This window comes from Psilocybe cubensis, chromosome 5, assembly GCF_017499595.1.
Source record: "Psilocybe cubensis strain MGC-MH-2018 chromosome 5, whole genome shotgun sequence".
In the NCBI taxonomy this organism is placed as follows: Eukaryota; Fungi; Basidiomycota; class Agaricomycetes; order Agaricales; family Agrocybaceae; genus Psilocybe; species Psilocybe cubensis.
This window is the reverse complement of record NC_063003.1, coordinates 128,883-145,621: the sequence shown is the minus strand read 5'-3', so window position 1 is coordinate 145,621 and position 16,739 is coordinate 128,883. Positions and strand designations below refer to the sequence as shown.

At 43.6% G+C, this 16,739-nt stretch overlaps 4 protein-coding genes across 4 annotated transcripts; 1 reads left to right on the top strand and 3 right to left on the bottom strand.

Annotated features, from left to right (window-relative positions):
• Positions 1 to 1,086: 1,086 nt before the first annotated feature.
• JR316_0005529 (Protein bem46) lies at positions 1,087 to 2,489 on the bottom strand (the record flags this gene model as incomplete). Its single annotated transcript, XM_047891287.1, has 8 exons — positions 1,087 to 1,193; positions 1,262 to 1,577; positions 1,637 to 1,702; positions 1,761 to 1,831; positions 1,887 to 1,921; positions 1,976 to 2,097; positions 2,175 to 2,327; positions 2,463 to 2,489. 8 exons carry the CDS (start codon positions 2,487 to 2,489, stop codon positions 1,087 to 1,089), a joined length of 897 nt encoding a protein of 298 aa, XP_047748636.1.
• A 4,762-nt stretch (positions 2,490 to 7,251) lies between these two features.
• JR316_0005528 (uncharacterized protein) lies at positions 7,252 to 9,410 on the bottom strand (the record flags this gene model as incomplete). Its single annotated transcript, XM_047891286.1, has 10 exons — positions 7,252 to 7,326; positions 7,391 to 7,487; positions 7,554 to 7,700; positions 7,758 to 7,768; positions 7,827 to 7,970; positions 8,033 to 8,262; positions 8,330 to 8,461; positions 8,524 to 9,068; positions 9,130 to 9,272; positions 9,345 to 9,410. 10 exons carry the CDS (start codon positions 9,408 to 9,410, stop codon positions 7,252 to 7,254), a joined length of 1,590 nt encoding a protein of 529 aa, XP_047748635.1.
• Positions 9,411 to 11,254: 1,844 nt separating this feature from the next.
• JR316_0005527 (uncharacterized protein) lies at positions 11,255 to 13,215 on the bottom strand (the record flags this gene model as incomplete). The annotated part of the gene is made up of 3 exons (XM_047891285.1): positions 11,255 to 12,766; positions 12,817 to 12,891; positions 12,973 to 13,215. The coding sequence occupies 3 exons, from the start codon at positions 13,213 to 13,215 to the stop codon at positions 11,255 to 11,257; spliced, it is 1,830 nt and encodes a 609-aa protein (XP_047748634.1).
• Positions 13,216 to 13,769: 554 nt separating this feature from the next.
• On the top strand, positions 13,770 to 15,071 carry JR316_0005526 (uncharacterized protein; the record flags this gene model as incomplete). Its single annotated transcript, XM_047891284.1, has 5 exons — positions 13,770 to 13,842; positions 13,906 to 14,502; positions 14,560 to 14,674; positions 14,828 to 14,976; positions 15,058 to 15,071. 5 exons carry the CDS (start codon positions 13,770 to 13,772, stop codon positions 15,069 to 15,071), a joined length of 948 nt encoding a protein of 315 aa, XP_047748633.1.
• Between the last annotated feature and the right edge of the window lie 1,668 nt (positions 15,072 to 16,739).

The window sequence follows — 16,739 nt, the reverse complement described above, 5'->3', positions numbered from 1 at the left end:
GTCTCAGACTGCTATTTCTCCCTCATCAATCTCTCATCCGGCCCGTAGCTCTTTTGAAGTGTCTATGACTATTTCGAGGAAGCAGTTCTTCGCCGTTCAAATCGACTTTCGAACGACGCGTCGTTAGGCTAATTGCTGAGCCTGAGTCAATTGGATGGATTTGAAGTTCGGTGAGAAAGTTTGAATAACTTCCCAAGTAAACAGATCGTAGATAGATAAGAACTGGAATGAGATTCGTCCAAGTGTTGCCATCGGGCGTCGGCGCAGAGTGCAAGTTCAAAATTGAGCACTGCCACAGATCAACGCATTCAAGCTCCGATTGAAAAACTTCGTCGTGGGCGTTTTCAGTTCCAGCCAAGGTCAGGGTTGATCGAGTTCAAAGAGCTTGTTACCATAGTCCAATGAGGAACGCCCAGAGAACATACGCGTATAAAGGAGAATAATAAATTTCATTATTTTCCCTCAGACCATGTGTCTCAAGGGAAACCTTTACACTTACATTTTGCCCCAAGCTTGAAGCGTATGGAAACTACGAAGAAGACGAGGGAAGATAGGATGGAGCATATGGATATGGAGATGATAATTTCGTTGCCCAGCATTGCGCAGAGGCCGGGGAGATGTGCTCTCATCGAGCAGCCTGAATAGAATGCAGGAGCGACTGGAGATGACAAGAGGCGAACATTCAATTCGCGGAACTGGCAAAGACACGTCTCACTTCCCGTGAAGTGTTTATATCATGAAAGCGCCGAGTTTGCAAACCTTTCGTTGTAGTGAGTTCTCACATTTCAATTGCAACTATTCAAAAAAGAAACACCCTTCACTACCCATGACTCGCCCACTAGCTCACTTCACAAACACCAGTCTTGAAAATTGTTTACATTGCTTCTGGGACGAGTTCAGTCAAACTGTTTGAATGGTTGATCATGATATTGCCTCATTAAATAGCGAAACATATGTTGTTATCTATATTTCTACAATAAAATATAATTTCGAAGATGTGTATAATATCAACCCATGTCAAGGAAATCAAAGATCAAAACAGTAGTGCAAGGCATCGTGAGTAACAGACAAACAACTAGGAATTGTCTAGTCTTCATCTTCATCTTCATCTACATCCGGTATTTGAATTTCTAAGACGTTTTCAAGGAATTTAATTATAGTTTCCCAGTAATTGTCTTCCAAATATGTACTAGCTACAAATGACGTTAAATAAGCAAAAAGAAAAAACAAACAAGGAAACAATTTTCAACAATCCACTCACTGTGTCTTCCATACGGAAATTCTTGAAACATGTCCTTGGTAGGAGGCTGGTATTCTTCATTTGGCTGGCCATTTTTGCTTTCCGGACGACCTCTAGTCATGGCTACCTTCCACAGCTCATCCATGTGCGAAGGATCGATAACTCGATCGAATCGACCACTCAGCATGAGGATAGGCAAGGAGGTTGGGAGACGGGACAATTTGGCTGAAGATTTCCATTTCTGAGTACACATCCAGGAGAGATGTCGGATAATGGGAAAGCCATTGATGAATTCTGCTATGGATATGAATGTGTTCTCTATAATCAATGCGGATATCTGAAGATAAATGCCTTTTAGATGTCGCACGTATTCTTACAATACGAATCAATACGCACCTTGTCGTGATTTTTACTTGCTGCTTCAATAGCTACGGCACCACCGAGAGATTGACCATATATAATCTGAGAAATGCGTGAAAGCTTGAGTATGAGCGCCTAGACTATCAAAACCTTGACTTACGATTGGCAATTTTGACAGAATAGGGTGAGAAGTTACATAGTCCACGGCGGCCTGAGCATCGAGGCAAAGACCTTGAAAGCAGATTGAGTTGTGGAGAACGGTGTAAGAAGGTTGAAAGCCACTCACCTTTCTCAGACGGCACGCCTTTGTTATGTCCGTATCTACAATGCCCTCATCAGTTTACGTATACGACTTGTAACGAACTCAAAGATCACCCTCGATATTCAACTAAGAGAGTGGCAACCATATGATCGTAGAATACCTTTGCGTGGTCTAGCATGTCCCCGTAGTTCATCGCGTTCCCATGAAAGATTATCACAGTCCCTTTCGCACTTTCCTAGAACAAAAGCAAGTCAAAAAAATCAGAATGAGTCACCAGAGACGCGGACGTGTGAAGCTGGGTGGTATCCTTACGAGCTCCGGGATGCCACCGACGAGAAAGCAGTGAAGCTTCATTTTGTCTTTGGTGATGAGTACAACGTCTTCGTGACACATGCGGTACATGCCCGGGCTACACACATCTTGTACATTCCACACAAACCTCAGCAAATTCAACGAAAAGGAAGACTAGAAAAAGAACGCACAGCGTGGATATGACTTGAAGCCCCAGGGATACACTATCCGGCGTTGAAGGTAAAATATAGACTATATTGTATTGTATTAAGTATCATTTCTCGTCTAAGAGAAGAGCCAGAATCTCACCTTTAGTATCGATAGGATTGTGGACATGATAGTTGCGGATGAAGAACAGCGAAACTTTCGACGTCGGCTAAATAGCGACAACCTCATGGCCTCACGTGAGGTGCTCAAGTTAGCACTTTCAACATCGTGGCTGAGAGGCTATTTTTGCTGTGGCGCATGGCGCACTGCCTGCTCTTTCAAGTTTTGCAAGGAAAGGAAATCAGTAACTTCCTAGAGCATTCATTTAAACGAGATATTCTTAACTTACCTTCATTTAACCAGTCAGATCGCGGACGTTTAGGGGAGGCCTGGTGCCAACGCGCGAACAGAGAGTGGAGAAAAACTGTGGACGATTATATGGAATGCGACTGCGGCTTTTGAATTAAAATCTAGACGTTCTGAACCTCATTTTTTCGTTTAAACCAGAGATTTGGTGTACTGTGAGGGGACTACGCTCAACTTTCAGACAACCTGTGAACTGGACAATGTGTACCTTGATAGCTGGCTCAAGACATCGTTGTAGGTGTGAAAAGCACTGTTCATCGTAAATGTTATTTACCCGTTGTGATCTAACTGGTACAGCAAACATCGTGGCAGCCGCACGCTGTATACAGCAAGCTCGGCCCCGCAAGTCAGCCTGGAGGTAGAATATGCTGTTCAAACGGGGTGTCACCGTAAATGGTGGTTAATTTCTTTACCTTGAGGTCATTTTCTGGCCTCCCGGCCGTTGCTTCATCAATCGCAGTAGGTGTCTTCGTTAGAAATAGCTAAGCAGTATCATGATCCGACACCAAAAGATACCGATGGAACACTTTCCCACGGCCAAAGGCGAGCGCTGAAGGATGACACGAGTCAGAGGCGTGTAAGCATTCATATTACAAAGAATTGCCTGTCCATTGTTCACGTCTAAATTTGCGACTATGATCTGCTTCCAAGTTTTACATCTGAACGTTTATATTTCTCTGCGAATTGAAGCCCTCGATGTCGCTAAATGTTGCTGGTTCTTCAAAAATCACGCTTGGCAGACGGAACGAATGTGATACAACGGGTACCACAGTTGCGATCGCTAGTTGTCGCTGTATGAATATTGTTCTAAAATATGGCATGATCAATGTGTTAGTCAACCGTTACCCTCTGAGCGAAGTAGAGGGTGATTTAGAAAATATCCCACCAGGGGTAATCCCTGACATGTTTGAATATTGTCAAATGCGGTAGAGCATGGTTTGCAAGACGAGAACTCGACGTTACCGCCCCGGAGGAGACACACTTGGTCGACTTGTAGGTTTCCCAAAGCTCAACGATGCCCCTCCGGGGCGGTCCATTGTACCCGAGTACTGATCATCCTGCAATCTCAAAACTCAGCGGCAAGAGAGATACCCTTTTCCGTGACCCATGAACCGCATCGTATGCGCTGCCCATCGCTACACAGATAGGTAGAGTAGAGATGTCAATGAAGTTTGTAAAACTTCACAACGTGCCCCTCCATCCCATCAGATATTCATCCCGCCTGCAATATCGAGCACACGATTTCTCAGGTCCGGAATAATTTTTTGGACGACACACACAAGCACATGCTGCACAAGTAATCCCTCTCAGCAAGACATGTCGGTTGGTCGCTCACGGGAATAAACGGGCATGTTTTTTCGCAGGTAAACACCATACGGGGACCACAGAACCTGCCCAACTCTTTATAATTCCAACAGAGAATGATCAGGGATACTCAGGGGGTGCACATAATACTTACCTCATTTTTACCTTGCACAGTCGACCTTCTGGAGAGACAGGCAGTCCAGAATTTCAACCTAAGCACAAAGGACACCAAGAGCGACAAGGCTCCGGGTTCACGCCCGTTGAACAGACATCCGGAAGGATTACTGACTCGTCAAGTGATGCTTGAAGGTATATTTGATTTCCCATATCTGGAATTTTTTAGGACTGGCGCCAAAGGTTGCAGGTCCGAGCTTCAACACGAACAAGAAAATGAACGGTGCGTGTGTTTGAAAAATGACATACCAAGTCTGGATTTGAAATATTTGTACATCACGACAGTGGAACACTGAAGAGAACTCCTCGATAGTACGGCAGGGGCGCCAAACAAGGGTGGGTGGACCCGTTGAGCGCAAAGTGCGTGTAGACGGCAATGGAAAGAAGGTACGCATAATATGCATAATACGCTACCAAACAAACAGAATAGAAAAGTTAGCACTGCAATCGTAGATATACAATCAGCCAGCTAGTTCTCGCACCTTCTTTCCTCCCGGTTTGATACCTGTAGTTCGTAGGCCGTGGTACAGAGCAGTTGTGGAACGGGGGACTAACGTTGGACGTGTCAAATATTTTGCTTATCTTATCGTATGCATCTCATCATTTTGTACGAATTTGGTCCGGCGTGTTCGGCAAGCTTCAATGAGTGTGAGAAAAAAGTAATCTGTGATATCGAGGGTGTTCCGTAGCCTGAAAATCTGCATGGTAACTATCCATTTCTACAAACACCATTAGCATTAGACCAACGCACTTGTAGTGGTTCTTACGATCTATCCATTGTTTTCCGCGAAATTTCTCACCTTGACCCATTCCAAATTTTTGTATCAGAACCCATCGTTGCCTTTTTACTCAATGTCGCAGTCCAACTTCTTCGATTCTTTGAACGTCACACTCAGTCAGAGCGGGTCTGAAGCATTCAATTTCAATATCACTGGTGAGATTGTAATAACCATTGCAAGTGCATTGATCTAATGCAAATAGTGTTTATAGGAATGGATAGTTACCATGCACCTGCAAACGGATTCACCACTTTGTTAGGAGGCGCCGAGGGCTTCCTATTTCCACCTAGCCCCCAAGGATTTAATCCTGGTACAGATTGCTATGTCTTTCCACATGGCCCGTGTTCACGAAACTCTGCACTCAGGACATTAATTCGATCCCTCAACCCCGTGGCTGGACCAACAAAGGACGACTTAATCTCGGTGATGCCGCCTTGAATGACCTTTACCCATTCCTGGCAGACCTCCTTACTCTTCACTCAATGTCCTAGCCCAACTTATTCAATTTTTCGAACAACTTGCCCAGTCAGAGCGGTTCTGAAGCATTCAACTTCAATAGAATATTCAGGTGACCCGCACAATCCTCACTCCACTTCAATATTGCCGAGTCCTCTTTTTGGAGAGACAGGTTGTCAGAAAACATTTACGCACAAGCACACACACCCTATACACACACCCTCTTGTAGGGTATTTATGTACACATGTGGGTGGTGTGGCTGTTCTTGCTGATTCGGTGGCAGTCCTTTGTGCCATAGTTTAATTGAACTACCTGCGGATGATGGCCTGTACAACGGACTTGATGTTCACCTATACTTCATCGGCCTAGCTCACATGTTCATTTATAGTTGATCAATGATAATAATAAGTGTATTTGCAGATTGACATTGTATCGTTTCTCAGCGATCAAATGGGATTTTGTCACTCATTAAGATCAAGATATTATAACTATGATCCAAAGTCATCTATGTACAGACCGAATTCAGACACCGGACGCTTCGCATTTAGGACACGCATTGAAATGCAGCAGACCAAGGCCACAATCAACCAAGCACTTACTCGCGATATCACATCCGCGCAGAAATAGGAGGGAAAGAGAGAATTACACCTACTTTGGTGCCATTCGTTGGTGCGATTCCCACGGCGAGAGGTATGTCCCCTATCATTGATGTACTGAGAGGGTACTGAAAACAGCTACGCATCAACCTCCGCAAGCAGCACGGTTGTCTCCGCATGTCTGACGACTCTACCATTCTTCCCTACCTCGTGCGGGCATCACTCACAAATTGTCTAATATTCTTATGAACAAGAGGTACGGATTGTAAACGAGGTTGCGAGAGGAGGAGGAAGGGCTAGGGTGGAGTAGTCAGGCGGGAGATTGTGCGAACCTTGATAACTACAATGTGTCAGAAAGATGTCTCTTTGCGCCACAGGGTTTGAGGGATGCGTGGGTTGAACTGTCAAGGGTCCCAATTAGGTTGGAAAGATTGCAGGGCCGAGAAAAACTTGTAAGTCATAAATTGTTGTCAACTCTTCATAGCGTTTGAGTAGAGCTTCAAGCAAGGTTACAGTGTCTCTTGATTCATTACAAGGATTTTCGTTTTTGAGTCGGGAACGGCGTGTAACCATGGCTGCACTTAATAGCTACAAGAAAGTGATGGAGCGTACAGCTTTCAGGTGATTGGTACGGTGGGAAAAATTACTGTGTGTGTGGTTGATAGTACATCGAGGTCACCTCGTGTTTAATACTTGATGCCTGCGCAACATATCCATACAATTACAATGCTGTTCAACCGAGGGGTAATTGCTGAGCATAGTGAATTTCTTTACCTTGAGGTCATTGCTCAGCCCCAGTGAAAGTTGGACATGCGCTACTCTGCGAATATCTGCATAAATCCGCAATCCAGATATACGAGGAAATATACAGAAAATTTCCCACCTGCAGATTTTTTTCTGCATATGTCTGTCGTTTCTGCATGAGTGGGCTCAACACGGGTTCTTTGGGTGCAGATAGTTCTGGAGCACTCTGAGACTATCTGTATCATTATGTGCCTATCTGCCAATCTTTGAACTGATGGTTTTATTTTAATCACATTGTTCTGTACAAATGTCTGTAGCTATCCGAGACTATCCGAGCACATCTGTGCTGATATGCCATGAACATCCCTCTTGTATTGTCCATATTGCCATAATCACTAAGTTAATCACTATCAAAAATGGCAGAATAATAAGTCCAACTGATATAGATACACATGAATGGTAAGAGCCACTTACGCAGCACTTGTTGTAATAGCTGCTGGCGCCTTTGATGCTGCTTTTCTTTCCTTACTAAGAATCTCATATTTCTAACAGAAGTATGGTTAGCGTTGCCGCCGTTTCTAGCACAGACAAACAAAGGAATAAACATACCTTGATAATATCCCTGTCGAGATTCTCATAAACCTTCTTAAACTCTGCAGCAGTGACATTAGGGTGCGTCTTCTGGTAATCAAGTGCGAAAAGATTTCTAAATGCAAACAAAAATGCAAACAAATCAATATAAGTTATACGTAAGAAGATATATATTTCTTACCGAGCGGTCAGCGCCTTTGAAACCACCATGGGTTTTGCTTTCTTCCCCTTTTGTGCCGGGACCATGGAAGACTCGGAATTGGACGTGTTTTCAAGAGCGGACTGCCCGGGAACTTCAAAGGCTGGGTTTGGAATGGTAAGACCGGCTCTAGTTTGTAAAATGTGGTATCAGTTATAGAATAACAAAGAATTGACTTGAACTTACAAAGGATTTAACTTAACGATGACGCATTTAGAAAAAGAACAACAACAAAAAACAATAAGTAGCCCTTACCCTTGTACGACGAGTTGATATAGCATTTTGCTGAACTCCATTAGGTACAGTCAGCTCCACGTCCTCTACCCTCTGGAATGCAGGCGGTTCAGAAGTGCCAGAAAGGTTGCTTGTAGTACCACTGGCCAACCCGTCCGTGTGTTTCTACAAAGATCAAAATTAGCAGGACAATACAAACAATACAAACAGGGCTGTGATACGGTTACCTCAGCATTGACTATAGGCACTTCCGAGTCTTCTAAGGTGCGAAGATTTGTAGAGTTTGATGTCAATGTCGTGACCAACTCAACAGATGTTCTAGTCGAGATGGAAGCTGCGGTTGCCGATAAGATTTCTTCAACCGTGGGAGATTCCTGACGATGAGGCAAATCCGACGCAAATTCTGGGTTGGGTAGTGTAGATGGACCCGGAACCGGAACTTCTTTGGGTAGGGGAACTGAAAGAATGTGAAGTATCATTACCACAATTCAAAAAATATAAACATGAATCAAAGAGAACTATACCTGCATCAACATCGATGATGTGCTGTTCACCGGCGTGACTGTGCAATGAAGTATTTGGGCGTCGCTTTTTTGGCTTTGAAGCGGTGAGATTGTTGTAATCGGTGCCTCGCTTTCCAATAGAAGGCCGTGCACCTAATTTTTGTACCATTATCCGCCATCTGAGCAGTGCAATTAAAAGAAGGAATGTTACTCACGAAGTAAGTCACCCGTTTTACGGATATGAGATGCCCAGTCAGGATATCTAATGGTTGCAAACTCCCTAATCTTCCAGTCGTTACTGCACCATCTAAACTCGGGAAATTTTCCCCTCATTATTGCGCTAAAGTAGTCCCGAGCCTGTTGATTTCCCTTTCCCCATGTATGTGGATCAAGGCGCCAGTAGTAGAGTTCGTTGAATGCCACCTTGGCCGTTTCTGTCATTTCTTCACGACGTGCCTGTGAAACCATCTCGCCATCCTCATTACAAAGAAAATATAACTTATCAACTGATTGGTTACGGTTTGCCGCCCTTGTTTTATAATCAATCCACTCCTCTTTATCCCAAAAGCGAACATGCGGATAGTCGTCCTGCTTATCCATTGGTGGTGAGTAGGGAATGGTAATGGATGGGTTTTGTGCTTTCGGATTGCCATTTTCTGTTGAATCTTGCCCGTGACGTGAGCCTGAGGAATCTCCGAGCCTAGACAGGCCGTGACAATGGATTTCTTTGAGCTCCTCCTTGAGCTCGGACACAAGTTTTCTGAATAAAAAAACACATTTATGACGCATATATTGGTTTATAAATAAAAGGATTTACGCACAATTGCACCTCTAATTGATATTTTGACCGCATACACTCCTCATAAAGCTCTGCATGGGCCTTATTATGCGCTGCCATTAGCATAAAATGTGTAGCAGCTTTGAGAATTGCTTCGGTTGACTGTTGTGATTTGTTTTGGGTGTTCTGGGCCTCAAAGTAACTTTAGAAAATGCCCAAGTAGTCGGTCAAGGTAAAAACGGGGAATAAAAGACTTACAGAGCTAGTCGGTGCAGGTACTGTTTGGGCAAGACTATTATCTGCAGAAAAATTAAACTGAGTCATCGGTAAGTAGTGCTCTTGATTTTGATTGTGATTTTGAGTGTAGTTTATAGCAGAAAAGTCAAAATTATGAGCCATATTGATATTGAATAGAAAGGTAAAAACAAAGGTAAAGAGGAATGCAATAATGGTGCAGGGCAACCACAACACGTCTCGCTGCACCAATCACGTGTTTATAGTCACACAATTGTTGTATGTCACATCTGACTTGTTATTGCAGTCGGATGCTTGGATGCACGTCAGAATGCATTGCTATAGCTTGACTACACCATCAGTACATGAACAAGTCAGAATATGCTAGCTATTACTTTTATTGTTCTATTGTGAAGTCAGGAAAATGTTCTTGGTTGGTACTTGTTAAGTAAATATTATAAATTCGTGGGAAAGCGAACTTTACAGGGATCGAGATGCATGGATACACATATTTTGGGTCACTGGCAAGTATTGCAAAGCACAAGAAAATACTTGTCTATAACTGAAATGTATTCTATATAATCCTACAAAATTGAATCTACATAACCACTAATTTCTGTGTCATCTAACCCCAACTTTTCAAGTACAAACCAAAGATTCTCGGGATCCCCAAGACGTGGTGGAAGGGGCTGCATAGAAACCACAGAAATTATTGAAGACATTGAAATAATTTGATATCCTTCAGTGCCTCTATAGGCGCAGGCCCATAGTGTTCTTGAAGACTGCTCAAGCATATCCTGATCCGGGGGTCCGTATATAGACACAAGAGCATATGGTATAAATTTGTTGCTGTTGTTGGGATCAACAAGCTGAAAATAAAACTGCGCTTCAGCAAATTCAATCTTTTCATTCAATAAAAGCTTGTTTGTGTTAGTTGTAATGTATTAAATGTATAAATTTTGGACATACCTTGAGATTTCGTGTGATACGAGTATTTGGAGATAGTCTTTTTCCTTCTGAAAAGACACTTCGTGCAACCTGTCCATTGGGTAAGCGAAGCCTTCCCCACTTTCTAAGGGTGGATATATGAAGCTTCGATTCGATTATCTGCTTTTCAATACCACATAACATTAACGGCCTTTTTTGCCTTGGAGCTAAAAAAAGAAACCCATCGCCATTATCGTGTGAGTACATTGGCGCAGAAACTTTAGCAGTAGAGTCGAGTTCAGGATACATGGATTGAAGTGCATTAGTTTGACAACGCTGTAGAGCAATCTGACACAAATTTCCATACGGATTAGAAGGTTGGCGAATTTGCTTTCCCAGATCCCCAATTGCACGTTCCATTGTATACTGGCTAATATATGCTCCTGGACCTATTCGGCTAATTTTTGGACCAATGTGAAGGATTGTGTGAAGCCACGGTCGGCAGAAATGAAGACGATCCATACGGCGCTGATAATAAAGGTTTTCATACTCTTGTACAAATTGGACAAGATATGAGTGTGCTTCGCGTACTTGATTTCTACTAATGTTTCGTTGAGTCATGGTTCGGATACCACGAACTAATTTGCAAAAATTCTTCCAATAGATGCTTGGAAGAAAAATGCGGAAATAAGCTGGACCAAGACCAAACAAATAATGAAAGTATTCCGTTGCTTTATAGCCACTTGAGATTTTTTCGGCAGGATTACGAGGAGGGCGATGAAATGATGATGGAAAGTACAAGGTAGCTTTTGCAACAAGTTTTCCATGTGTTTGCCATGTTTCTCCGGTGAGTGTTGCCCAGTTCCATGTAAGCTTGTTATCCGTTGCTTCACATTTAAAAATTCCACGCCACAGAGGAATTAAATATTCACCAATGTTGATAGAAAGGTGCATTAGGTCCACAGAAAAGCACATGGGTAAAGGAATTGTGTATCGGAGTCCTTGAATTATTGATGGCTTAGAGAGTCCGGTTTGCTTTCGGTTCCTTTCATAATCAGCCTGGTCTCGTGAATTGATGATTTGAGAAAGTTTATCTTGATATTCCTGGGGTGAGTCGTGTATAATATTTGCTGCATTTTTGAAGTCAAATCATCATGGCTGCAATCTTCTCCAACTGCGTTAAGTGGTCGTAAGTGAACTGCAAAGTAATGGCCACTTGATGGTTTGTGTCGGCCTTTCATAGAGCATCCAATGCGACATCCTTGTGCACCATGGTGCCCAACCCGCCCGTCCATTTCTGTAAGTCCAACAGCATCCGCAGTGGTCAAGAGATGAATAACCCGTGAAAATACTTCTGTATTTTTGTTGCCATTCCAGACTCGAATACCCTTGCCATTGTTTTCGCGCTGAATAGCCGAGAGATGATGAAAGGATCTGAATGTAAAAGAATCGGAATTTTTAGGCTTATTGGGCCCAGGAATAACAACCGCAGGAAGAACATGTTTTTTTTTGTATCTTGTGGTCGGGCTATACTCACAAATAATCCAGACGGCTATCCACGTGTCAGATCCCTTGTTTCGGTATAGCTGTGCTCCATCAAATGAAAAGATAACGGTAGTATCATTTTCAGTAAGGTTCTGGTCTTCAAAAAGGTCCAAATAGTCGCTTCCAGAAAGATAGTCTTCGTAAACAAAATTGCCAATGTTGCCATTCGCATCGGCAATTGCCTTTTGGATATTAAGAATTTCCCGAGTTTTTTTATCACGATAGGTCATTGCAATTGCCCCCTCTTTAGAACGGCGAAGGGCTTGGATCTGTGGACCAAGAGGAAAAGTGCATGCTTCCTTTTGTGGAACTTTTTTACCTGTTTCCGCGAGCACCAGAGGATTGTAACGAGGTTCCGAGCAGTAATAGCATTTTTGTAAATCGGAAAATGGTCCAGTAAATGCGTAACAAGAATTTATGCACATGTCGTCAGAGATTGAAACCACCCCAGTAAGAGTTTCTGTAAGAGTCTTTACAGCGTCGTATGTCAAGAGTGTACCGTCAAGCTCTGGAAATCTCTGAATAAGACACTGTCGGATGTTGCCATAGGTCCGCTGGGAAGCATTTTCACAGGCTATGAAAAGATCCAGTGAAAGACGTGTATCCGGATCTGAGATATCGACTGGGCCCTTTTCTGGATTCTGTAGTCGATGAAGAGCATCATTTGCTAGTTTACCATTTTGTAGACTCGCATTACAAATCTCGTCGATGAATTTCTGCGTAATTTTAACATGTTCAATTCTGGAATGACTGGAATATGTTTGGCCAAGCGAAGAGATACGGTCATCCTCTTCTAAATCTTCTTTGGGTTGTGAATCTGTAAGAGAATCAAGATGCGCAAGTGCCTGGAAGTCATGTTGCGCTGTGTTACTCGGGTCCTGAATATTTTGGAGAGAGTTTGAATCAGCTTCATCGTCAGGTGGGTGTGGACAATGCAGTTCAATATCATTGTTTTGATTAAGATCGTTGTCAGACTGTCTTTACGGTGAGAACAGAATGACTTGGTAGACATTTAGACACATACCACATATATGTCATCGTCTTGTTCATTCTCAAAATTGTACACTTGAGCATTGGGGTGTGTTTCATTGAGCACGGGCTAAAAAAATTATTACATTACTAAATACTTATAGAGACTTGTGCATCGTAACATAAAGCACTCTAAATAACTTGAACGTACTACAGCTTGTTCACGGTGTCTCTTCAATGGCCTTTCTTCAAGGTCATTTTCCCACTCCGAATCATTTTTGTTGTCTAAGTTATCCAATATCATCTCTTCCTCTTTCTCGCTTCTCTCAGGTCTCGCAGAGCGTGATTGGAGCCATTCTTGATAACGGGGTATTTGCAAATGTGACGAAAGACCCGGGCCCGAGTTATTTTTGAAGAGTTTGGCGTGATTCTGAACTGTTTTTCTGCTCACCATGGCACCCTGGCACCGTGGGCAGTGACATGGTTGCTGTGGTCTGGGTGGTATGTTGCTCATAGGAGTGTTACAGCCAAAGTGTTCAAGTAAATAGGCAGACGGCGTAATTCAACCTCTGGTTAGGGACGCGTAATGATTGATGGATGTGTCAGCCATCAATCCGGCAGTAGATTGCAGATTTTTTATGTGCGGAGCTGCAATAAATGAAAATCCGCGGATACTTGCATAATATTTCCCTGTTTCTGCAGAATTCTGCAGAACAGTGCATGTCCGAGTTTCACTGGGGCTCAGCATCCACACTCTTGTCCCATCCAATGAAATGAGAAAAAGGACTAAGAGGCGTGGTGATCAAACACCAAAAGATACCGCTAGCACAGTTTCCCACAGGAAAAAGCCAGCACTGAGGGATGACTCGAATAAGGCGTGTTCAACTTCTTTTTTCTCATGTTATAAAGATCGAGCCGTCCATTGTTGTTCACCTCAAAAATTCCCACTACGATCCGCTCCCAATTCTTGCGCCTAAACTTTTACTTCTCTTCAAATTGAAGCCCTCGATGTCGCTAAACGCCGCTAGTTCTTCAAAGGTAACCCTTGGTCAGATTGAATGGGCGGCAATGAATACCATAGGTGAGATCACGATTTGTCGCTGTATGAACGCTGTTCTAAAATGTGGCATGATTATTGTGATAGTCAACCGCTACCCTCTGAACGGAGTAGAGGGTGACTTGAAAGATATCGTGCCAGCGATAATCCCTGATATACTTGAAAATCAGGGCATTATTGCTAGGAAACAACTTTCAAATGTCGCAGAGCATGGTTTTCTGCCCCTGGAGGGCACATATGATCAACTTGTAGATGTACCGGGCTCCAACTATTCTGCCTTCGAAGAGGTTCACCAGATTTCATCACCCATCATCCCGCAATCCCCATACACAGCGGCACAGGAGACAGTGTTGCCCAAGTCATATCCGTCGCTGTATTGGGATATGTGGAGAAAAGTATGGGATAGTCACGTCGAATCGTGGATTAACAGTTTGGAAGACCCCACGGCGGCGACATGTGGAGCCGCATCGGATGCGTTGCCCATTTCTAGGCCAACGGAAAGCAACATCATTACCTTTGACAGTACACACGAGCCCGCATCCACCTCGCATGTTGTACCAGCATGTACATCCCGGGTAGACGTGCCTGTTGGCCCGTCAAGACAGGAAACGGGCCTGCCTCATAGCAGAAACACCCCATACAGGGACATCCGCCACGGCAATGAGCATCTGGTATTCATGCAAGGTGCGTACAGTGTTTATTGCAATTCCACCTTGCTAAATCCTCCTTTTGGAGAGACAGATAATCGCAATATTTTATCTGAGAACGAAGGACACGAAGAGCTAAACGGCTCCGGGTTCCCACCTGTTGAGCCAACATCCACGAGGAGTGCCGGATCACTAGATGATACTCAAAGGTATATTTTGATTCTCCGTCTCTCGCAATATATGGGACTGATGCAAAGGTTGCAGATCCGAGCCTTGAAACACACAAGGAAACGGACGGTGCGTTTGTTTCGAAAAGTCACATACCGAGTGTTTGGATTTGACATTTTTGGACATTATGTCAGCTCGAAACAAAAAGGAGCGCCCTGCCCGTACAACAGGGTTGCAAATGAAGGAGAAAAACCGGCGGAACGCATAGTCCGCATAGACAAGTATGGCAATGAGGTGTATCAAGGAATGAGGCCCGACAAAGGCCCGCCAAAGAAAAAGAAAAGTAAGCACTCCAATTGTGAATATGCAGACAGTCAGCTGATTTTCGCACCTTCTTTCTCCCATAAACCTTTGATACCTGTAGTTCATAGGCGGTAGTACAAAGCGGTTGCGCAGCTGGGGACCAACGTCGGATGGAAGTAGTCAAATATTTTATTTATCTTATCACTGCATCTTATCAATTTGCATGAGTTTGGTCGCGGCGCAATCGGCAACTCATCGCAACATCTTTCCAGTTTGTAATCAGCTTGTTCACGGCATTATCGGCAAGCTTTATTGAGTGTGAGAAAAAAGTGATACCCACATTCGCCCACTCTGCCTCAGTGTATCTTTTAAGACTGAACATCGAAACCTCGACCTCATATCCTGCTCTAAGTTTCCCATCTTCTTCATGTAGTGCAATCTCACATATGATTACCGGATTTATGTTGCCTGAAACGGCGCATTTTGGGATAGAACCCTCGACATTATCGTGGTCTGGACGTCGGAAACAGGATAAATGAGAAAGAGTGCCATATCACTCATCATCAGAGTCTCACGAAAATCGACCATGAGAGCATCCAATCGTTGTCCTGAATGGTAGCATGGCCTCAGATGCAGCTGGTGTTGCTTCGAATTTGGGTGTTGATGAATATGTGGTGGGCCTATAGAGGTGTGGAGCGAGAGGGCGGATAGAGGAATTCAGTGTGATAATGTGCGACAACCAAATGAGTCTCCTTCTATGAATCATATCCCTCTTATTACTTGTACACAGTATATACCGTTCCAATTTTTTCCATACTCCCCTTACGCCGCTAAAGCAATGTTATATCACTTATATTGACCAGCCTACATTGGACACCTTAGGCCGAGTATATTTACTGTGTCGCTTTGAAACAGTCCATTTTTTGAATCTTCGAATAATTCAGTCTTCATATCACATCTTATCGCGATGAAATATCTGTTCAACTTTCTACTTCCACGATTATCCCTTCCCTGTCTCTTCTGCTTGACTCTGACTGCCAATGCTGGCTCCACGGAACCTTCAAAACATCACAGTACAACACAGTGATTGCAATTGAAATGTACGTTTCCCATTCTGTCTCAGTGTCCCGCTATTACCTCTTCCCTGCTCCCTCTCGTGTTTGGACATGAAGCTTTACTGTTACAGACTCATGGGTCTCTGGATGTTCAGTAGTCAAAGAACGGCCGCTGGGTCAGTGTACACACGACGGGTGGAGAGATTGTGCAGTCGCTTCAGATGCATGTTTGTGTGTGTGCATTGTCTGATTCCGTCTGAATCTCCGCCCATCCTCGCTGTGTACTGTGCTTTGTGGTGAGAAGTATATCACTTAGATTATCAATTTACCAGTATATTGTTCCATCTTTATGGTTGCACAGAACAACAATAAATGATGTCGCTTAGTCCGTCCGACTCCTCTCGGAGCCACAGGGTTCGTGGGATAAGCGGCCAGGACTGTTCAGAGCTCTGCTACCACTTTATCTGCACGACAACATGACCGTGTTGGAAAGAATGTAGGGCCAACACAATGTAATCCATGAAGTTTTTCCGAATCGCACAGTTATAGTCTCTCTTAATTCATTAAGAGGATGTTTTAGTTTTGGATTTGAGATGAAAAAGTGAGAGACTGTATGTGTGATCAAAGTGGCGGAGCGTACAGCTTTCAGGCTATCGATTCAGTGGGAAATAAATGCTGTATACGTATTGTGTGTTGTCTAACCGCTATGATCTACCCGGTGTAGTACACATTGCGGCTGCCGCGTGCT